Source organism: Anolis sagrei, chromosome 1 (genome assembly GCF_037176765.1).
Source record: "Anolis sagrei isolate rAnoSag1 chromosome 1, rAnoSag1.mat, whole genome shotgun sequence".
Lineage (NCBI taxonomy): Eukaryota > Metazoa > Chordata > Lepidosauria > Squamata > Dactyloidae > Anolis > Anolis sagrei.
Genome location: NC_090021.1, coordinates 233,445,294 through 233,469,193, shown reverse-complemented (window position 1 = coordinate 233,469,193; position 23,900 = coordinate 233,445,294). Strand labels below are relative to the sequence as shown.

At 40.3% G+C, this 23,900-nt stretch overlaps 3 protein-coding genes and 1 pseudogene across 3 annotated transcripts; 1 reads left to right on the top strand and 3 right to left on the bottom strand.

The window, feature by feature from the left end:
• Positions 1–1,563: 1,563 nt before the first annotated feature.
• Positions 1,564–2,371, bottom strand: LOC132764162 (olfactory receptor 10K2-like; annotated as a pseudogene).
• Positions 2,372–9,320: 6,949 nt separating this feature from the next.
• On the top strand, positions 9,321–10,281 carry LOC132764242 (olfactory receptor 5AR1-like). Its single transcript, XM_060758188.2, is given in 2 exon segments — positions 9,321–9,427; positions 9,429–10,281. Coding segments are annotated over 2 exon segments (960 nt in total).
• Positions 10,282–13,698: 3,417 nt separating this feature from the next.
• On the bottom strand, positions 13,699–14,634 carry LOC132761906 (olfactory receptor 5V1-like). The gene has a single exon (XM_060754950.2). It carries the CDS (start codon positions 14,632–14,634, stop codon positions 13,699–13,701), a length of 936 nt encoding a protein of 311 aa, XP_060610933.2.
• A 6,198-nt stretch (positions 14,635–20,832) lies between these two features.
• LOC132761907 (olfactory receptor 5V1-like) lies at positions 20,833–21,768 on the bottom strand. The gene has a single exon (XM_060754951.2). It carries the CDS (start codon positions 21,766–21,768, stop codon positions 20,833–20,835), a length of 936 nt encoding a protein of 311 aa, XP_060610934.2.
• Between the last annotated feature and the right edge of the window lie 2,132 nt (positions 21,769–23,900).

Sequence of the window (23,900 nt, the reverse complement as noted above, 5' to 3'; positions counted from 1 at the left end):
TGCGAAAGAATGTTACCAGGTATCTAGTTTTGTTTTGATAGCCATAATTTCAGAACATCTAACTCTTGAAATTTCATGAAAATAAAGCAACGGAGGGGTTTTTCCCACAATAAAATTGCAATTTGCTCAGAAACATTTTCTCTTGGCCCATTTGGTTTGTAGTCGAGTCTGACCTTAAATTTATTTCTGCTAAAATGAAAATCCAGAGTTGTGATACATAAAACTGGAGACATTTACATGGAACTGAAATGGCTGAGAATATCTCTTGGGCCATTTTTCAATAAGAACTTGCCAAAATGTTCAAATGGTCATTTAAATTGATAATTTAAAAAGTAGGAGTGATGAAGAAAGTGATTTTCCCCTTTCTTTTCTTACTAAGAGCCATTGTAATGACTGAATTTGCTGATTTTGGTTGGTTTCTGTTTGATACATTTCTTTTAGGTTTAAAACTGATAAAACAATCTGAATATTTATACATTTGTGTGTAAAAGAAAAATGAAAGCAACTTTAACTATGTGAAGGATTAAATTAGGAGCAGAGGCTAGAAAAGTTTCTTTCTGTGAGTGTAGTTCTCAGAATCTCACAGCCACCATGACTGGTTGTCGTGGACTTGAGACGCCAAAACATTTTTGAGCTCTGCTGCAGAGCTAAGGTGGAGGCACATAAAATTTCTGTGCATTGTGTCTTTAAAAGCCTTGCTCGGAAATTTGAATAGAAATATACACAATATTGTGCAATGGTTCCAATTAAGGACTGGAACCACTGCGTGTATCAAGAGCTATTCATATCCCCTAAAACAACAATATAATTCCTTCTTCTTGTACACTTGCCCCTAACTATATCTCCCGTAGAAATAGGAGCTGTAGCGTGTGTGCTTGCATGGGTGTGCACACTTTGCTTTCATCATAAGAAACATGGCATGGGATGAAACAATTGCACCCCCTCTTTGCTGAGATCCTGATCCCAGCTGGATCATCCAAACAAGTGATTGAAAAAAGACATATGCAACATCAAAAACATTTTTAAACATCATATGTATAACCTCCAGCTGTCCCTGTATGGCAGAGATGTGGCTTTTAAAATGCCATGGATTGTCTCTCCATCTCCCACTCTCCCCGTTCATTCTCACCTTACTTGAGTTACTGCAAACTGAGTGCAGAAATTAACAACAGGGAGAGGAGAAAACAGGGCAGAATCTAGTCCTTTCCAGTAATTGTTGATTCGTTTTCTTTTTTTCTGGTTTTTCCTAAACTCAGTATTGAAAATCCAGGGGTTTTGTGCTTAAAATATTAATTTCGTAAGTTATTCCTCATTATTAATTTTTGCCTTCCTCTTGTCTGGGAATATATTTTAGCCACATTCTCAGGTTGCTTAGCCATGTACAGGTGGTTTTCATCTGTGAAAATTTAGAGGGCATGCACAAATCATTTGTCAACAGTAACATTACACTTAAACCAAAAATTTCACTGCCTTCTGCTAAACCCATTACTGTATAAAGCAAGATCCTTCACTAGAGCTTGTATGTTAATAACATCAATACATAGAAATTACACAGTGCCATTTTCAGAATTTCTGAGAACAATTTGCATTTCTTAACCATTTTTCAATGGCCAATTTAACTTCTTTATTCCTTAAGGTATAAATCACAGGGTGGAGTAGAGAGATTAGAAAGATATAAACCAAGGAGAGTAATGTGTCCAAATCTGGTGAAGAGGCAAACTTAGGCCTCAGATACACAAAGGAAGCACAGCCAAAGTGTGTAATCACCACAGTGAGATGGGAAGCACAAGTTGAGAAGGCCTTTTGCCTTCCCAAGCGGGAGTCAATCCTTAGGATGGTGAGAAAAACATAGGTATATGAGACGAAGATTGATATGACTGCCCAGCAAAGCAAAAGCACAAATTAGAACCACCCCTGTTTTAGTTAGGTGAGTATCAGTGCAAGCCAGGATCAGCACAGGAGAGAGGTCACAGAAGAAATGTCTGATTTCATTTGGCCCACAAAAGGGTAGCCTGAAAATAAGGATGTTCAGACTCACTGCTGTGATACATCCTGCTCCATATGATGCCGCTACCACTTTAGCACAGACCCTCTTGTCCATCAGCACCTGGTAGTGAAGTAGGTGGCAGATCGCCACATACCGATCATAAGCCATTGTGACTAGCAGGAAGCAGTTGTTTGCTCCCAAGCTGAAGTAGCAAAACATCTGCACAGCACACCCAGTGAAGGAAATGGAAGAGTTGCCTGTTAAGAGAGTCACCAAGAACTTGGGGATGATGGCAAATGTGCCGCAGATTTCAGAGGCAGAGAGGGCCAGCAGCAGAAAGTACATAGGTCTGTGCAGAGTTGAATCAAGCACTACCACTGACATGACAGTAACGTTGAAGGCTAAAATGGTGCCATATGTTAAGGAGAAAACCAGAAAAAATATGGCTGGTGCCTTTCCAAAAAGAGAAACCCCCAAAAGGAGAAATTCTATCACTGAGCTCTCATTTCTTCTGCAATTCATATTCCAAGTAACGTAGTCTGACCAAAAGGAGGGAAAAACAAGGGAAGGGGAGGGAAGTTTTTCAGTTACAAATGATTTTTAATGACCCCAAATGCTTAATTTAAATTACCATATTGAGCGAGGAAGCTTGGGACTGTGGTCTAAAGGAATAACATTTTCAAGCTCTAGTTTCTTCACATGAAAAATAAAATATTCCCATGTCTGTCTTTGTTTTCTTTATTCTACAAATGCACCCCATCATGTATTCTGAGGCATATTAGGTAGAACACAAAGGATGAAGATAAACGCTGTCTTTGCTTATTTCTATTTTACTACAGGTTGATTGATGTTACAGGGTAGATAGAAAGATAGACTGAGAGATAGAGAGATAGATATAGATGATAGAAGTAAAAATAGGTGAAAATATGGTTCATTTCCATTTTTAATACTCATAAATGGAGTTCACACAGTATTTCCAGAAAAAGATTAAATTCATAGAATCATAGAATCAAAGAGTTGGAAGAGACCTCATGGGCCATCCAGTCCAACCCCCTGCCAAGAAGCAGGAATATTGCATTCAAATCACCCCTGACAAATGGCCATCCAGCCTCTGCTTAAAAGCTTCCAAAGAAGGAGCCTCCACCACACTCCGGGGCAGAGAGTTCCACTGCTGAACGGCTCTCACAGTCAGGAAGTTCTTCCTAATGTTCAGATGGAATCTCCTCTCTTGTAGTTTGAAGCCATTGTTCCGCGTCCTAGTCTCCAAGGAAGCAGAAAACAAGCTTGCTCCCTCCTCCCTGTGGCTTCCTCTCACATATTTATACATGGCTATCATATCTCCTCTCAGCCTTCTCTTCTTCAGGCTAAACATGCCCAGTTCCCTAAGCCGCTCCTCATAGGGCTTGTTCTCCAGACCCTTGATCATTTTAGTTGCTCTCCTCTGGACACATTCCAGCTTGTCAATATCTCTCTTCAATTGTGGTGCCCAGAATTGGGCACAATATTCCAGATGTGGTCTAACCAAAGCAGAATAGAGGGGTAGCATTACTTCCTTAGATCTAGACACTATGCTCCTATTGATGCAGGCCAAAATCCCATTGGCTTTTTTTGCCGCCACATCACATTGTTGGCTCATGTTTAACTTGTTGTCCACGAGGACTCCAAGATCTTTTTCACACATACTGCTCTCGAGCCAGGCGTCCCCCATTCTGTATCTTTGCATTTCATTTTTTCTGCCAAAGTGGAGTATCTTGCATTTGTCACTGTTGAACTTCATTTTGTTAGTTTTGGCCCATCTCTCTAATCTGTCAAGATCGTTTTGAATTCTGCTCCTGTCCTCTGGACTATTGGCTATCCCTCCCAATTTGGTGTCGTCTGCAAACTTGATGATCATGCCTTCTAGCCCTTCATCTAAGTCATTAATAAAGATGTTGAACAGGACCGGGCCCAGGACGGAACCCTGCGGCACTCCACTTGTCACTTCTTTCCAAGATGAAGAGGAAGCATTAGTGAGCACTCTCTGTGTTCGTCCACTTAACCAATTACAGATCCACCTCACCGTAGTTTTGCCTAGCCCACATTGGACTAGTTTCCTTGCTAGAAGGTCATGGGGGACCTTGTCGAAGGCCTTACTGAAATCCAGGTACGCCACATCCACGGCATTCCCCGCATCTACCCAGCTTGTAGCTCTATCGAAGAAAGAGATCAGATTAGTCTGGCATGACTTGTTTTTGATAAATCCATGTTGACTATTAGCGATGACTGCATTTGTTTCTAAGTGTTTGCAGACCGCTTCCTTAACAATCTTTTCCAGAATCTTGCCCGGTATCGACGTGAGGCTGACCGGACGGTAGTTGTTTGGGTCGTCCTTTTTTCCCTTCTTGAAGATTGGGACCACATTGGCCCTCCTCCAATCTGCTGGAACTTCTCCCGTTCTCCAAGAACTCTCAAAGATGGTTGCCAATGGTTCCGAAATGACTTCCGCTAGTTCCTTCAATACTCTGGGGTGTAGTTGATCTGGCCCTGTGGACTTGAACTCATTAAGAGCGGCCAGGTATTCCTGGACGACTTCTTTCCCAATTTGGGGTTGGATGTCCTCCAATCCCTCATCCACTCCATCTTGCTGAGGTTGAAGACTCTCTTTTTGTGAGAAGACCGAGGCAAAGAAGGCATTAAGTAGTTCTGCCTTTTCCCTGTCCCCTGTCAGCATTGCCCCATCTTCTCCTCGAAGAGGTCCTATCGCCTCCTTGTTTTTCCTTTTTCTACTGACATAAGAATAGAAGCCCTTTTTGTTGTTTTTAATGTCCCTGGCAAGTCTGAGCTCGTTTTTTGCTTTAGCTTTGCGGACCTTTTCCCTACAGGTGTTGGCTATTTGTTTGAATTCTTCTTTGGTGATTTCTCCCTTTTTCCACTTCTTGTGCATGTCTCTTTTGTGTCTTAGCACAGTTAGAAGTTCTTTGGATATCCATTCTGGCTTCTTTGCACTTGTCCTATTTTTTCTTTTTGTTGGCACGGTTTGCAATTGCACCTTGAGTATTTCACTCTTGAGAAATTCCCATCCATCCGTAGCTCCCTTGTCTTTTAGTATCTGTGTCCACTGAATGCTGCTCAGCGTTTCCTTCATTTTTTGGAAGTCAGCTCTCCTAAAGTCCAAAATGCGGGTTTGACTTGTCTTAGTTTCGGCCTTCCTTTGTACCTCAAATTGCAGGAGCACATGGTCACTTGCCCCTAAGGATCCTACCACTTCGACTGCATCGATCAGGTCCTCCGCATTTGTTAGGATGAGATCAAGAGTAGCCAATCCCCTTGTTGCCTCTTCTACCTTTTGGACCATGAAATTGTCTGCAAGGCAAGCGAGGAATTTGTTGGACCTTGTACTCTTGGCCGAGTTTGTTTTCCAGCAAATATCGGGATAGTTGAAATCGCCCATGACTACTACATCTCTTTTCTGTGCCTGTTTGGTCAACTGTTGGCAGAAGACTTCATCAAGTTCTTCCTCCTGGCTTGGGGGTCTGTAGTAGACGCCCACAACGACATCTTTTTGAGTCCCAGTTCCCTTGATTCTTATCCAGATGATTTCAAGCTGGTTTCCCAGATTGCTGTCTTGAATTTCTTCTGCCGCATAAGAGTTTTTGACATATAAGGCTACTCCGCCTCCTCTCCCCTTTGTTCGGTTTCTGTGAAAGAGGTTATACCCCTCGATATCTACATTCCAGCGATAGGAGTCATCCCACCAGGTTTCAGTGATGGCTATGATATCATATTTGTGGTGTAGTGCTAGAAGTTGGAGTTCATCTTGTTTATTTCCCATGCTCTGTGCATTAGTGTAAAGACATGTGAGCCCCTGGGATCTTCCCTTGAGCTGTTTAATTGGGATTATTGTGCTTTTGGTACTTGGTCCTTGTTGTGTTTGTGCAGCCCTCCGTTTAGCCTTCTGGCGATTCCCAGACATTATGGGTAAAGTAGTGTTCGCAAGGCTGTTGTCCCCCTCCCCCGGTGGACCTAGTTTAAAGTGCGTCTAATGAGGTTTGCGAGTCTGTGAGCAAAAAGGTGTTTTCCTACTTCTGTGAGATGCACCCCATCCCTTGCCAGTAGGCCATCCTCCTGGAATAGCAGGCCATGGTCGAGGAAGCCAAAGCGTTCCTCCTGACACCATTTTCTAAGCCAGTCATTGACCTGTACTATTTTTCTGGCTCTTGTGGGTCCGTGTCTTACAACAGGGAGGAGGGATGAAAAGACCACCTGTACATTACATTCTTTTAGCATTGCTCCTAGAGCTCGAAAATCATTTGTGATCTTTTGAAACGTATGCCTTGCAGTATCATTGGTTCCTACATGAATCAACATGAGGGGAGGACGGTGATAGGGCTTGAGGAGCCTGGTGAGCCTCTGAGTGATATGGTGTATTTTTGCCCCCGGTAGGCAGCATATTTCTCGAGCCATCCCATCTGGTCTGGAAATGACAGCTTCCGTTCCTCTAAGGAGGGAGTCGCCTACTACCAAGACCTGTTTACTTTCAGGAATGACAGGGCCCCTTTTGTGCAATGTAGTGTGTAGGTCTCCAGAAAAGTGATCCTGATGGTGTGAATTGTGTAGGTGAAAAGTGTTGTCCTCCTCCTCGACATCCCCGGTGCATTCGTCAAGGACAATCCATTGAGATTCGTCCAAGAGCCTATGGTTCTCCTGTATGTGTTCCTGTTGCTCCTGGTCTATGGTTGGGGATGGTACCCCTGCACGATTGTGCAAGTGTGAATGTTGTGAAGTGTTGTCCCGGTCAGGGCTATCCCCCGCACACTGATCAAGGATGAGCCACTGATCAGTATCTAAGCCATTCTGGTCTTCCCCAATATGTTGTGTTTCTTGGTCAGGTGCTAGTTGTGTGAGAATTTGGAATCTATTGTGTAACTGCAGCTGAGCGGAAGTATTCTGAGGAGGCTTCTGGGTCCTATGTGTCCTTCTAAGGGTGACATTTCTCCAAGCCTGAGGGTTGTCCACATCTGAGGTGCTGTTCTGTTGAGCCTCCCCGTAATGTTGGTGTGATATGGGCTGCGTGTCTAGGACAGTGTGGTGTGTGGTGTCTAAGAACAGCTCAAGTTCCTGAATGTCCTTAAGGGTCTTAATACGGTCCTCGAGTTGTCGTATCCTGTGTTCCATGCGAGTGATCTGTGTACACTTGGGCCAGATGTAATTGAGTAATTGTAGTGCGAAAAAGCTGAACATGCCACAGCTTGTGCATGAGATGGGAAGTTTTCGTGTTTGTTCCATCTGGAGGTTGCTAATGACCTCCTCTTGGTGTGTGTTTGATGTTGTTGTCTGTATGCAGGGGTGAAAGTATAGGTTACTGAGTGTACGAGTTCTGAGACTCAGGAAGCCCCTCCCCTCAAACAGAGCAGTTAATTTTCAAACTCAGGAAGCCCCGCCTCTCAAAGAAAGCAGCGCTGAAAGCTGTTAAATTTAAATAAAGCTTACCCTGAAGCAGAAGGAAACAAAATGGGTTCCTGCTTCCTCAACTTCTGTGGAAAGCCCAGCTGCCCCTTGGGTTCAGACACTGGTTTATATAGGATAACCAGGAAGCCCCGCCTCTGAGACTCAGGAAACCCCTCCCCTCAAACAGAGCAGTTAATTTTCAAACTCAGGAAGCCCCGCCTCTCAAAGAAAGCAGCGCTGAAAGCTGTTAAATTTAAATAAAGCTTACCCTGAAGCAGAAGGAAACAAAATGGGTTCCTGCTTCCTCAACTTCTGTGGAAAGCCCAGCTGCCCCTTGGGTTCAGACACTGGTTTATATAGGATAACCAGGAAGCCCCGCCTCTGAGACTCAGGAAGCCCCTCCCCTCAAACAGAGCAGTTAATTTTCAAACTCAGGAAGCCCCGCCTCTCAAAGAAAGCAGCGCTGAAAGCTGTTAAATTTAAATAAAGCTTACCCTGAAGCAGAAGGAAACAAAATGGGTTCCTGCTTCCTCAACTTCTGTGGAAAGCCCAGCTGCCCCTTGGGTTCAGACACTGGTTTATATAGGATAACCAGGAAGCCCCGCCTCTGAGACTCAGGAAACTCCTCCCCTCAAACAGAGCAGTTAATTTTCAAACTCAGGAAGCCCCGCCTCTCAAAGAAAGCAGCGCTGAAAGCTGTTAAATTTAAATAAAGCTTACCCTGAAGCAGAAGGAAACAAAATGGGTTCCTGCTTCCTCAACTTCTGTGGAAAGCCCAGCTGCCCCTTGGGTTCAGACACTGGTTTATATAGGATAACCAGGAAGCCCCGCCTCTGAGACTCAGGAAGCCCCTCCCCTCAAACAGAGCAGTTAATTTTCAAACTCAGGAAGCCCCGCCTCTCAAAGAAAGCAGCGCTGAAAGCTGTTAAATTTAAATAAAGCTTACCCTGAAAATTTATCTTAGTCATGTCTAATACAGCTTCTCTTTCTTCACCAGAGTTTGACTGCAAACCCTTTTCAATTTGTCAAGAACTTTCTGAAAATGAGCACCAAATGAATACAGGAGATGGAAAGATAGTCTAGAGTCTTACCTCCGGATCGAAGAAAGCAACTCAGTTTGTGAGAAACTAGGATTTGATTTTATTACTGTATTAGTAGTAGGCATGGATCACCTTCAGGAATTGCTCCCCTGGTATTGTAGGCAGTTCAAACTTAAAATAATTTATCTCTAGAGTCAAATTATAATAGTGGAGGCTTTTGTTTCCTCCTAGTAAACCGAGTAATTGTGTAAACCATGTAAATCTCTTCCTTGAAATTGGATTAATTTCAGAAGTGTTTCTTGTTAATTTTTAGAATGAAGACAAAACAAAACAAAAGTTACATATCATTCAGACTGGAGTGATGAATGGTAGCTCAGCCATATTTTTTATTCCTAAAAAAAATATTTTAAAAGCCGACATCCTAGGGTGCATCATAACAGGTCAGAAAAAGCGGTGCTCATCCAGAGTGGGGTACTCCAGATCAGCATCACTGGAGTTGGTTAGTGGCTTGACACTTCCTGAGCGGGATTGGAACCTGGTTAGTGCCACTCACCCACAATCCTTACTTTGCCTCATTGATTTGCTATTTGTGGTACCTACAGCGCACAAAAATGGAACTGGCCACTGCTTGGTAATAATAATAATAATAATAATAATAATAATAATAATAATAATAGTAATAATAATTTATTTGTACCCCCAAGGGACTCGGTGCGGCTTACATGAGGCCAAGCCCAAACACAACAATACAAGCAATAATAACAATACAAGCAATTAAAACACATAGACAATAAGATAAACAACATTATCAAATACAATTTTATCTCTCCAGATCCTTTATGCTTTGGAAATGGACAAGGTGGACAATGGACAAGGTAACAGAATTCATCTTACTGAGATTCACGGATGATCCCAACCTACAGGTTGTCCTTTTTTTGCCGTTTCTCACTATCTATGTCACCACTGTGTGGAAGCCTTGGTCTGATTGTGCTGATCCAAATAGAGTCTCATCTTCACACTCCCATGTACTTCTTCCTCGGCCACTTATCACTCACAGACCTTTGCTATACCTCAGCTATTGCTCCAAAGATGCTGCTGAACCTCTTGGTCGACAACAAAACCATCTCTTACTCATTCTGTGCAGCTCAGTTGTGCTTGTTTGCTGGCTTTGTGAGTACAGAGTGTTTCCTCTTGGCTGTGATGGCCTTTGACCGTTATGTGGCTATTTGCAACCCACTCCACTACTCAGCTGTCATGTCCCACAAGGTATGCAGTTGTCTGACTGCCAGCTCATATGCAGCTGGCTTTGCAAACTCCACAATTCAGACAGTGTGCATCTTCCAATTATCCTACTGTAGACATAGACACAACATCATCAGACATTTCTTCTGTGATATTCTGGAATTGCTGAAGCTTTCTTGTTCTGAAACCTATCTTTCTGAGTCTCTGTCTGTCTATGCATCAGGAACAGTTGCTATGGCCTCTGTTTCAACAATTATTGCATCCTATTTCTCCATTTGATCTGCCATCCTGAAGATACACTCTGCCAAGGATAGGCACAAAGCTTTGTCATCCTGTGCTTCTCACTTAACCTCTGTGGCTTTGCTTTATGGCACTGGAATCTTTATATATCTACATCCCAACCTAAAGTACCAGCTGGACACAAACATCATCATTTTTGTATTTTACACACTTGTGGTTCCTATGCTTAACCCCTTTATCTATAGTTTAAGAAATAAGGAAGTGAAAAAAGCTATTAGAAAGGTTGTGACAAGAAAGAAAAACAATTCTCTGTCTAAAGGGTTTGAGGGAAATCCTCACAGGTAAAACAGTGTTGAAGACTAGACAGTTTAAATCAGGAAAAAGTAATATATAGCTCTGCAGGTTTTGGACAGCAACACCCATCATTTTCAGATAGTATATCAATGTTGAGGGATGCTAAAGCATCTTGGAGTTCCACAACTTTTCTAATTTCAAAGGAAGCTAGAAAATATAGGTGTTATTAACACAAAAAATAAAGCCTGTCCCAGACTCCTGTATTCCAATTGTGACACCAGTTTGGATGTGGCAAACATCTAAACATCCCTAAGATATGGAAATCCAATTTCTCCTGTTCTTTCTAGTAATTGACTGAATTTTTCTCATTCTTAACTACACTAAACCAGCTCTGGTCACATTCTGCAAACTGGTGGTGATCACTTCAATAAAATCAAACTCATAGGTTATCTTTATGTGACAATAACATACAAGTTGTTTCCTTTCCCCCCATCCACATTATTGCTCCAGATATTGTTCAGGACCTTTTGCTCTATTTTAAACAATAGCAACAAATGGCAATACAGTCGCCACTTTTCTTTTTGTAGCAACTAGAGAGTAAATCATCCAAAGTCTAAAAGCCTTTCAACATATTTGATAGAGGCAATTTCAAAATCTCGAACCTGTAAAATTTCACCCCAATAGAAATACTTCAGAGGACCCTGAATTAGTAAAGAAAGGAAACATATATGCCCCCTCCCCTTTATCTCTGATCAAAGAGCTTCCCCCATTTACCAGAAAACAGCCGAGCCATTGGTGTCAGAAAGCAAGAGGAACAGTTTATTAAATGTCATGATAAGATAGAGGTTAGCATCGCAATGATCTCATTTGAATTGATTTGCTTGTGTGAGATAGTGCACATGGTTGACTGCATTATACAAGTGAAGTTACAGTTAAAGTTTTTATACAAATTACCAGTTATTGTCTTTTGTTAGTGGCCCCTCATAGTGCAATCACGGCAGTTACACTCAACCTTGCAATGAAGGCTCTGCATTGCTCTCAGCTGCAGGGAAAAAATAACTGATCCGGGGCGGGGTGGCGGCATTAGGTAAGCTTCTTTTAAATGGAAGAAGAAACATATTCTGGCTTAATTTGCAATCTGAAAGAAAGAACATGGCTCCATTTTGCTTCTAGCTGAAAGAAAAAAGGTCCAGAGAAAGGTGACAAAAATTATCAAGGGTCTGAGGAACAAGGCCTATGAGGAGCAGTTTAAAGAGCTAGGCATGTTTAGCTTGCAGAAGAGAAGACCGAGAGGAGACATGATGAGGGCCATGGCTGAATATGTGAGGGGAAGCCATAGGGAGGAGGGAGCAGGCTTCTTTTCTGCTGCCCTGGAGACTAGGGCGTGGAACAATGGCTTCAAACTACAGGAAAGGAGATTCCACCTGAACATGAGGAAGAACTTCCTGACCATGAGAGCTGTTCAGCAGTGGAACTCTCTGCCCCGGAGTGTGGTGGAGGCTTCTTCTTTGGAGGCTTTTAAACAGAGGCTGGATGGCCATTTGTTGGGGGTGCTTTGAATGCGATGTTCCTGCTTCTTGGTAGAATGGGATTGGACTGGATGACCCACAAGGTCTCTTCCAACTATGTAATCCTTTGATTCTATGAAGGAGATTTGAAGGGGTTTTGTTTTCTAAGTGAATAGTGCTGGACTTTGTGAACCTCTCCAGAGCGCTGAACTCTCCAGAGTGCTGAATTCAGGTTATCTACTTTAGGGCAAGGGTCCTCAAACTGTTTAAGCAGAGGACTGGTTCATGGTCCCTCAGACTGTTGAGGGGCCAGACTATAGTTTGAAAAAAGCATGAATTCTTATGCTCATTGCATATCTTATCTCTAGTGCAAAAATTGAAAGAAAAATACAATATTTAAAATGAAGAACAATTTTAACCAGCACAAACTTATCAGTATTTCAATGAGAGGTGTGAACCTGCTTTTGGCAGATGAGATAGTCAAGTTAATCAGGATTATTGTTGTTGTGTGCCTTCAAGTCATTTCAGACTTAGGGAGACCCTAAGTCTAAAGTTTAGGGTTGGCCCCAAGTAAATTACCTTGGAGGGCCACATCCAGCCCATGGGCCATAGTTTGGGGGTCCCTGCTAGAAAATGCTTATGTACTTACAATTTCAGCATATTATTAGCTTCCTGTGCAAACCACTAATTCCATTCATTATAAGGAATGTAATGCTATTGTTCACAGGAAAAAATTACAGACTCTTCATCACCTTGTTTCTTGATTGCCAGCACAAAATGTGTAAGTTAGTATTGTAGTTATCTCTTTTGAATTGGTAGTGTTATCTGAAGCAGTTTACATGATTGACAGCACTGTAAAACTTACAATTATTGTTTTTCATACAAGTTACCAGTCATTGGTGTGATCATTGTAGTTATAGTCATCCTTGCAGTGAAGACTCTGAATTGTGTTCAGCTGGTAAATTTATTATTTATTTATTTATTGACTCTATTTATATCCTGCCTTTCTCTACCCTGAAGACCACTCAAGTTGGCTTTACATATGCATTTTTGTTTCACAAAAAGGAAAAAAGATCCAATTACAGCAGAGGAATTTTGCACATTTTTTGGAAACTTTAATAAAAAGGAGAGGCCTAGTTGTCATGGAGGGGATAGGAAATCTCATTTGAGATGACAGGGTTTCTTGAATATTTTTCAATTTTTGAAAATGTTATAGTGTTTCAATTGTTTTAGATCATTTTAAAGCTATTTTAATTATTGCACTCCTACTACAATCAGGTTAGAAATATGAATAACAAAATATGTGAATGAGACAATCTGGTAGTACAATAAAGTGCCTCCTCTAGAACTATTCTTTCAATTACACTGCAAACTACCTTTAGAAGGTCATATGTACCTGGAGATCAATCTTTTTCCCCTGTAGAGCAGCAGTTCTCAAACATTTTCAGCCATAGAGCCCTTTTTGCAGCAACGGTTTCTCATGGAGCCCCAATAAGTGCTTATATATTATATTCTATCTAATGTATATAAATCAGGCATGAGCCAGGCAAGTGACGGATGGAGAGTGTTTGTGTGAACTAACTCACACAATGCAAATAAAGGGAGAAATAATGACAGAACAATGCAATATTTAAAATGAAGACCAATTTTAACCAAAATAAGCTTAACAGTATTTCAGTGGGGTCTTCCACTGAGGGAATTGCTGTTCCCGGCTTGGCTCTACATCTACAGGTGAGCCGTCACTCAGCAAACCCTCATCCATGTTATCCATGTATTTAAAGCAATGTACCACTCAGTTCACAATATCTTCATGTATATGAAGAAGGAAGGAAGGGCAGCAGAGATAGGGGAAACCAGAGACTAGTCCATGCCATTCTGTAATGCTAAAGCATAGTTTTCTGTTATGTTAGTCAAAGTACATTCCAACAGCACATTAGGCAGAAAGACCTAAACTTAACATTCAGTATAACCTATTAAATCTAAGCGCTTTGACCAAGGCCCTTTTCACTTCATTGTTCCTCAGACTATAGATCATGGGGTTCAGCATGGGGGTAACAACTCCGTATAACATGGAAATGATTCTATCCTGTTTGTGGAAATAGGTTGAATTAGAACGAGCATATGTAGCTATGGTAGCCCCATAGAACAAGCAAACTACAGTCAAGTGAGATCCACAGGTAGAAAAAGCCTTGCGCCTACTCTCAACAGAGTGCATGCGCAAAACAGCAGAAATTATATAGATGTAAGAAATCAGGGTGATGAGAAAAGCCCCACTTCCTATAATGCTAGCCACAAGAAGAAGAACCAGTTCAGGGACAAAGGTAGAAGAGCAGGAGAGAGCCATTACTGGGTGAAGATCACAGTAATATTGGTTAATTTTATTCCTTCCACAGAAAAATAAAGAAAACGTTAGTGAGGTGTGGACCACTGAATTGATAAAGCCCAGTAACCAAGTCCCAACAGTCAGTTGAGCATAAATCTGTTTACTCATGATGGCTGTATAATGTAAAGGCTTACATATAGCTACATAGCGGTCATAGGCCATTACTGCTAGCAAGAAAATTTCTGTACCCACCACATCAATCAGAAAGAATAATTGTAGCATGCAACCCATGAATGATATTCTCTTGTCTTCTGACAAGAGGGTCTGGAGCATCTTTGGCACAGTGATTGTTGGGCAAAGAATATCCAGCAAAGACAAATTGCTAAGGAAAAAGTACATGGGGGTGTGGAGGTGATCATCTGTCACTATTGCTAGGAGGATAGCCCCATTTCCTGCCAGCGTGATCAAATAGATTAAAAGAACCATTACAAAAAGGGAAATCCGCACTTCTGGGAGATCAGATAGCTCAGTTAGATAAAAGTCCTTCAGTGATGTGACATTAGCTTTCTCCATCTTCTGCCCGGTCAATTAATTGTCCCAAAATACCTAAAACACAGAAAAAAGAAAGCAGACTTGGTAAAGGTATGCATGTAATTTGAATATCAATTATAATATGTTAACCATCTGATATTTGTTTGCATAGAACATAATCTAGTCTAGGTGCTTTAGATGTAACCTTCCACATGCTTATCTATCCCAGAGGTCAGGACAGGTTGGAAGAAAAACACCAAGGAAAGTTGGGATGTTGAATGTTATGGAATTAGAGTTTATAGACTATTTGGGGGCAATGTACATTTTGTTAAGTCTTCAACAGAGATTCCTTTTGTGGTGGGGGAAAGGGTCAAATTAGGTATTTTTCCTTTACCTGTGATGTAATCCACTACGTTCACATGACACTTTAGTACACTTTGCTTGATCACTCTCTAGTTACAGAATTAAATGCTAAATGGACCGTGTACCATGAAGGGTAGCATTGTCTTTTGCTTATCATAATGCATGAACCTAGATGCAGCTGATTATTTTTGAACCTTGATCAACAAAGCAATAATAGAATACACTTTTTGATCGATGAAACCCATCTCTTGATGTCCAGTTTGTTTTTCAGTGGTTCTTTGCACTCCTCTCCAGAAAAAAATACACTTAAAATACAATCTTCAAAGTAACAGGAAAAATTTAAGAGGAAAATCAAATTTTGCCCATAGTTTGTGGATTTCCCCAAAGCCCATTCATAGACCCCATAAAGATCAATCAATGACCGTTGTATCGGACATGCAGAGAGCTACTGCTTAATATAAAACACGGTTTTTCAAAAGGAAATTTTACAGTAATTTCCATTTATTTCTCATTGATTTGGTACACCTCTATCAGTCTGTATGGACCCTAGAGGCAAAAATCTGATGCCTGAATCTGCAGCATTTTCCCTCCCTGATATAAACAGATTCCTTACCTCACTGTGTTTTAAAACCACATTCAAATCACGGGTTAAGTCCTTGAAATAAATAGGACATCTCAATCATATGCAACTCAAGTCCCATGTATTTTAATGGGCCTGCTCACACAGATGGCTAGATGGGTACAAGACCTTGTCACATACCCAGATGCCAACTCTGCCAACACAACTACTTGAGAAATGTCATTAAAGGACCTAATCACATCACCCACAATAGTAGAAGTACTTGCATTTGTTCATCCTTATGCCATCTTTTGTCAACAACGCCCTTTAGCATTCTTCATTGGACAAACAGGCTAGTCTCTGTGCCAGGGAATTGACATAAATCAGAGAGTAGGAAAGGGAATACAAAAAAATCCAGTTGCAGAACACTTCAGTCTTCCTAAGTATTCCATCATAGACTTCAGAACAGCAGTCCTTGAACAAAACAAAACATCTTCAAGGGGAGATGAGACAGACAAATAGCAGTGTTACGATACTTCTGCAATCTCCAGACCATCAACAGTGGGTTAGACAGGAATAATTGGCTACTGACAAACTACATATATGAAAACACTGGTAACACCCCACCACCATGCGGGCCCCTCTTGGCTACTTTATCACAATTCTTTTCTGGCATCACACTACAATATGCTGTATTCCACTACCTCCCTTCACTCACCTTGCATTTAGGTATCATCTTTCCTCCTGTTTTTGTCCTCCATTGACTATTGTTAATACTGAATCTGTCACCTCACAACAATTTCCAAAAAAAATTGCATTTCTGTGGCTCTTTGCACATACAGGGTCGGCTTATAAGGGTGTGTTATTGGGCAGACCTTCGGGCTGTATCTACACTATAGAATCAATGCAGTTTGACAACACTTAAACTACTATGGCTCAATGTTGTCTTGGGATTTGCAGTTTGGTGAGGCACCAGCACCCTTTTACTCTGAAGGCCAAATGCTGTATAAAACTGCAACTCCTATGATTTCATAGCATTCAGCCACAGCAGTTAAAATGATATCAAATTGCATTAATTCTACGGTGCAGAAGCACCCAATATCTACGAAAACGTATATTACCATCTTTTTTCTCTCACTTACAAAAGTGCAATGAAATTATTTTGCGTGTCGATTCAAACTAACACATGTTGCATTTGAATTCTACAAAAATACCAGTTTACATTCCAAGTTCACTAGCATGTGCAGTACTTACTGTGCTCTTTGTCCATACGTATATCCATGGGTATCTTTCTTTCATTCCTAGTGGGAGGAGTGGTATTTCCACAAACATTAAAGTTTTCCCAAATCTGTTGATATATCCTTTTCTGTTTGTGAGTGGACAGCACCACTCACAATAAATTTGCCCTTAGCATATAGTATATATATTTGAATAGGGGGAAGGGGAGAGAAAGCCCTAATGATTTTAACTAATTGTTATTTTTCATGTTTGTTTCAGTGGCCAGCATTATTAACAGAACTCTATTAGTAATGATGGGGAAAAGCATAGACCAATACTCATTGTTACACAGTTACATTTAGATGCATTTCATTTAGCATTACTAGTAACATGGAATTAAAAACAAGAGATAAATTGTAAACATTGTGAAAATTCACCACTAATAATAAACCTGCCAAGAGCAATTCACTGTAAATATTGAACATTATGAACTTTAAAATGCTCATACATAGGTCAGCATATTATTAATTGCAACTTTTCACTTTACACTACAAGATATTTTGAAATTCAAGCAAAGATGCATGCCAAGAAAAAAAAAGCATTGGATCTTGTACATTTCTTCCATTTAAACACTGGATAAATAGAAGCATGAAATGACATTATTTCCCAACAAAACACTAATTACTGATGGCAAATATGTAAATATTAGGACTTTTCTGCCAGCATCATCATTTTAAAAACAAAATGCTAGGTGGATTTTAAAGCTGGTGATAATAAAAACAGTTCATAAAAGTTATTTTAAAATACTGACATGCATGTACACTAACCTTTTCGTTTTTCAGATAGGGGATTTAAAAATAAGAGTGTATCTAAAATCGTCAGCTGAATTGTGGAAAATCAGGGCTCAAAATTCACACTATCCAAACTCTTCCACAATCCATTTGTTGTCCTTGGTCAATGCACTGAATAAACATATACCAAATTGTGACTGAAGCACAGGACTACAAACCTTAAAAGGTCCAACGGTCTTAAGACAGCTGTTTCAATAAAGTGCAGCTATTCACCTTTCTTGTTTACTTTGTAGACTGCACCAATATAGCACCAATATAGCAGTGAGCCACAATATGAAGAATTTATGTGAACAGAGCCAAGCAAAATGCTGACATGAAACAGGACTTTACAAATATTGCAGCTGCTTTGAGACTATGCTTACTCTTTCCTTCATTGACCATTGGGATTGGAGACGACATCGTGAATAAAAAAAGGCATTTGGGGATGAATGTCTCTAAGGAATCTTGTAGTTCCTGAATTGAATTCTCAGTGGTACAGAAAAGCGTGTCATCAGAAAATCTTCTGAATACAGCACCACACATTCAAAGTAAGTTTTAGTTGGTAAGAATCTGAGCACTTAACTATTAAAAGTTTGGATCTGAAGTTTGATCCTGTGTTCAACCATGTTAGTACTGAATGAAAGTTATACATATGTTTTGTTTCTGAGAGCATTGGGTTACAACTCTAGAGATCAGGGTCTGAATCCCTGCTTGGCCACAGAAACCCATTGGGTGCCCTTGGACATGTCACTGTCTCAGTCACTATGGAAAGCAATGGCAAAATCCTTTCTGAACAAATCTTGCCAGAAACCCCCATGATGATTTCATGTTAGGGTCATCATAAGTTGGCAATGACTGGAAGGTACACAACAACAAGAAAATGTCATCTTTTATATGATAAACCAGCATAATCTGCTCTCCCCCCCCCCCCTCAATTATGTTGGATTTGGTCAATAGAAATGGGGCAGAATTTATTTTAATTGATTTTTAAGAATTTACCATACTTTTAAACAAAACCTTTTTTTAAAGAAGTACAAAAAAGTTAATATAACTCTTATTTTTATCCATTCAGTGCACTTTTATAAATGTGTACACATGAGCAAGCTCCACCATGTTCAACAGGACTTTCTCCCAGGAAAATAATGCGATGGAGCCCCACCGGAAGTAGCTCTAAGTCATGGGATGGGAGCTGGTGGCTCTGTCACAAAAATAAAGACAAACTGGTGCATGCCATGAAAAGTACCCTGTCTGATGAGATCGTAAATCAGTATGCAAAGGCATCTTGTAGCACCTTAGAGACTAGGCATACCTCTTCAGATTCATGAAGTGGAGTAGTTAAGAACAGACCTTTATAGGCAGACTGTATGTGTGAATAGCCATGGAAATGCAAGGCTTGTGGATGGGTTAATGAGATGACAAGTTCAGTTTTAACAATGGTAATTGGAGGACAAAGGCAGGGGGAAGCCATAGTGACTGGATAACAGTATGAATAGTGGTGGGATTATTGAACTGTAATGAGAGAAAAGAGATGTGATAAATTAACCAAGAGGCTCTCACAATGCTGGGTTTTTAACTTGGATTATGTGCATAATATGTCAGGGAATACCATGCTCTCTCTTCAACCCACTGTCAATGGACTGGAATTTGTAATATATTCCAATTCCATTGTTTTTCTTTCCAATCTTCCTTGTTGTTGTTGTTGTTGTTGTTGTTGTTGTTGTTGTTGAAGGACATCTCTACTGAGTTCCAAGATGGAATATCCAGGAAAACTAAAGTGTTCTGCAACTGATTTTTGTGTTCCCATTCCTAATTTCTGGTTTATGTTGATTTATCCTCTAGCACCTGGGTTGATTATTATCATCTTTCTTCCAGCCAATGCAGAAACCAATGCAGTGAGAGTCACAATGTCTTACTTGTAGGCAATGAATCTCTTGAGTTTCTTACAGCCTTTCTCAAGGTTCTACCATTCATGCACAGTGTTGGGAAGAGAAATCAGCATGGTGTTCTCCATTCTGTATTGGAATTTATGCAATGAAGGGAAAGGGTGCAAAGCAGTCCTATATGATGGGGCATGATCTGTAACCAGATGGAAGCTTCCACAAACAACACATGGACAATAATAGTGATGTGTTATCAACATTGCCAAATGTCTCCCATTCTATTTTCAGATACTAACATACTCTGAAGCTTATTCAAATAACAAAACTACCCTTAGGATTACATCTAAGGCATCTGGAGCATTAAAAGCTTCAGCCATCCCTCAGTCTCACTTAATGCCTTGCTTCCAGGTTAGGTGAGGGGATAGGACAACTATGGTGGCAAAAGGGAACACATGAAGTATCAAAAGTAGTTAGCTGCCCTAAGAAACTGTCAATTTCCTTCTTTGTGAGACAAGTCTACTGGATTACCTCATCTACTTTTCTAGACATTAGTCAGACTATGGCTACTGCTATCAATCTTGGGTGCTGGAATTTCATTTAACCTTTCCCCACCTTTCTCAAAGGTTTTGTGCAGATGTACCAATTATTTCTTCAAACAGTTATTTTACCATATTTCTTTCTAAATCTTTCACTGATTATTCATTTATTTATTTATATTTATGAATAAATACATTTATGACTGAACTGTAAAAGCCAAATATCCTGATAAACGGATAATACAACAACTCTTTAACATCAATTCTGAAAACCTTTCCATTGGATAGAAGGGAGAAAGGGAACACAACATATATATCAATAACATCTCTGCCACAGTGGTTCTTTACCTGTGGGCTGCGGACCACCAGTGGGCTGTGAGGGTGAATATCTAGTCCACAAGCCTCCTTCCTCTTTATTTTTTTCTGCCACTCCTTCCCTGTAGCTGACCATGGCATATGTTCTGTATCAGAAACTACAGCTGATGTGGTCTATCCAATGCAATTTTCTGAATCAGCACCACAAATAACTAAACCGAATCTAAAGTTGATCAAAAACTTATTCATAACGATTTTGGTACTAATGTTGGAAAGTGGTCCCTGGTCAAAAAAAAGCAAAAAAAAAAAAAAGGTTGGGAACCACTGCTCTACTAGGACATGCTTCTACAATCATGAAAAGGATCCATTATTAGAAGTCACCATTATCTTTTACTTCAGATGACTGGTCACCAAATTGTCTCCTTTGTCCTAAGGACAACAGGTATTTAGTCTCATGAAAGGAAATGGTTAGGTGTTAATTTGTTCCTGTTGTGAGTTTAAACTACGCTAAAAACATACAATAGACAAGAGTTAATTTGTCACAAGAATTCTGTCAAGCTCAGTGTTTTGACCAAGGCCTTTTTCACATCCTTATTTCTCAGACTATAGATCATAGGGTTTAGCATGGGAGTAACAACCCCATATAACATGGAAACAATCCGGACCTGTGTGTGGGCATAAGTAGAAGCTGGGCGAGCATAGGTGGAGATGGCAGCTCCATAGAACAGGCAAACTACAATCAAGTGGGATCCACAGGTGGAAAAGGCTTTGTGCCTGCCCTCTGAAGAGTGCATGTGCAAAATGGCAGAAATGATATAGATGTAAGAAATCAGGGTAACTAGGAAAGCAGCACCTCCTATGGCACTGGCCACAAGGAGAACAACCATCTCAGGAAAAAAGGTAGAAGAGCAAGAGAGAGCCATCACTGGATGAAGGTCACAGTAATATTGGTTAACTTTATTCTGTCCACAAAAGGACAAGGAAAAAGTCAATGAGGTGTGAACCATGGAATTGAGAAAGCCCAACAACCAGGTCCCAGCAGTCAGCTGAGAACACAACCGTTTATTCATGATGTTTGTGTAGTGTAGAGGGCTACATATGGCTACATAGCGGTCATAGGCCATTACTGCTAGCAAGAAAACTTCAGTGCTGATCACATCAATTAGAAAGAATACTTGTAGCATGCAGGCCACAAATGATATTCTCTTGTTCTCTGACAAGAGAATTTGGAGCATCTTTGGCACAGTGACAGTTGGACAAAGAATGTCTAGGAAAGACAAATTGCTGAGGAAGAAGTACATGGGGGTCCGGAGGTGATCACTGGTCCCTATTGCCAGGAGGAGAGCCCCATTCCCTGCAAGTGTGGTCAAGTAGATTAGAAGAACTATCACAAAGAGAGAAATCTCCACTTCTGGGAGGTCAGACAGTTCAGTCAGGTAAAAATCACTCATCCATGTAATGTTGGCTTTCACCATCTTCTATTCAATGGAATGAAATGGTAAGATACCTAAGACAGAGAAAAAATAAAATAGGTTTATTAAAAGTATGCACAAGGGAAGGAGCACAGTTCAAGCAGTATGCATATCTGCCTAATTCTCCTACTACATGTTTTGTAACCACTCCCATCCACTGGTGGTACAATGAATATCTGGTAAAAGTATGGATGTCTACTGAATGACAGTTTATAAACATTAAACCACACAAAGCAAACAGACAGAGCACAGCACATATTGTCCATTCTGTTATCTATTTCAGAAGCCACAATGTGTTTCATTTTGAGTCAAAAGGATGGCTGGTGTGTTCAGTGATTATGAGAGCCATGGACTGACTAGGACTCTGGAGAATAGAGTTTGAAAATCCACCGAGCCATGGAAACTCACTGGATGGCCTTGGCAAGTCACATTTTCTCAACCTCAAAAAAAGACAAAGACAAAACTTCCTCAATGTTTTAAGGTCACCATAGATCAGAAACAATTTGAAGGCACACAACAACAATTGTGGTAAAACCAAATTTTGTGGGAGATTAGGAGCATTCCATACAGCATTCTGGATCATGCTTTACATTGACATAAATGGAAATGTTTCCAAAGGTTAGTCTGACACTTTAGAGGTAGTGAGATTTCAATGAAGGATATGGATGTGAAATAAATCACATATTTTATTCCAAAGCTCCACAGCACAACTTTGTTAGAAGGAAAGGTAATCTTTAATCTTCATTTTTGATAGTGTTGAACCTAGAGATATACATTATATGCCATGATATAATTTTAGTTTATTTTATAAATTCCCCATCTGAATGCATAGAATGGAGTTGAAAAGTCAAAAAAAGTGAAGGCTCTTTGAAAATGGAGTCTTTGAAAACACATTTTGTTTTTTAAATTGATACACTGACTCAAATATAATCTGTCAATATTTCTGTCTCTTTCTCTTTTAAACAGACACACACACATCACACACAAACAGAAAAATATACCCAGAGTGAAGAAAAAAGATTTGATGTATGCACTGTAATTTGTCTTCAAAACCCATCATAGTGGTCTCAGGGCCCTTCCACACAGCCATATAACCTAGAATACCAAGGCAGAAAATCCCACTATCTGCTTTGAACTGGATTATCTGAGGCCCCTTCCACATCTATAGAAATTAAAATATAATGTTCGTTTGTGAGATTAACATAACTCAAAAACCACTGGATGAATCGACACCAAATTTGGACACAATGCACCTATCAGGCCAACAAGTGACCATCACTCATAAAAACATTGAAAAACACAGTGGAAGAGACTTAAAAAGCCAAAATAAAAATAAAAATACATTACAACACATGCACAAAACCATATATATACACAGATACACACACACACACACACACAAAACACATATACACAAAGACTGGGCCATAGCAACAAGCGGCAAAGGATGGCTAGTAGCTGTATAAAATCCCACATTATCTTCTTTTAACTGGGTTATAAGCCAGTGTGGACTCAGATAACCCAGTTCAAAGCAGATATTGTGAATTATCTGCCTTGATATTCTGGGTTATATGGCTGTGTGAAAGGGCCCTTAGTTCACACTGTCATATATTCCAGTTCAAAGCAGATAATGTGGGGTTTCATTCAGCTGTGTGGAAGGGGCCTGAGTCTCTCCCTCAGTACTTAGTTGCAAAAAAGCCATATACTTAGCAGTTTAAATTCTATTGTACAGACCAAAGATGAGAAGATATGGTCTTCCAAATGAGGTTGGATTCTAGATTACATCAGCCCTATCATAGCCAAGGATGATGAGACTGATATCCCTATCAGAGTGAGGCCCCTGTGGTCTTTGCACCTGACAATCCCAACAATCTATGGAGAGCTATAGGTTCCTGACTTCGACTATAATCATAGAATCATAGAGTTGGAAGACCACATAGAGTTGGAAGACTAATCCAACCTCCCTGACAATAAGTATGATAATGTATTGTGGCTGTTGTACTTTTGCAAATCTTGTTGTAGGGAAGTCACCAAGTCACCACACTTCAGCATTTTGCAAGACCCTGCATGGCAGTTGATGAGCAGGATTTTTAGAGGTCCATAATTCACAGAGTTGCCACAAGTTGAAGTCAATG

Excerpts from the sequence above, each read along its gene's own strand:
- LOC132761907 (XM_060754951.2), bottom strand. The coding sequence starts at position 21,768 with ATGGTGAAAGCCAACATTACATGGATGAGTGATTTTTACCTGACTGAA.
- LOC132761906 (XM_060754950.2), bottom strand. The coding sequence starts at position 14,634 with ATGGAGAAAGCTAATGTCACATCACTGAAGGACTTTTATCTAACTGAG.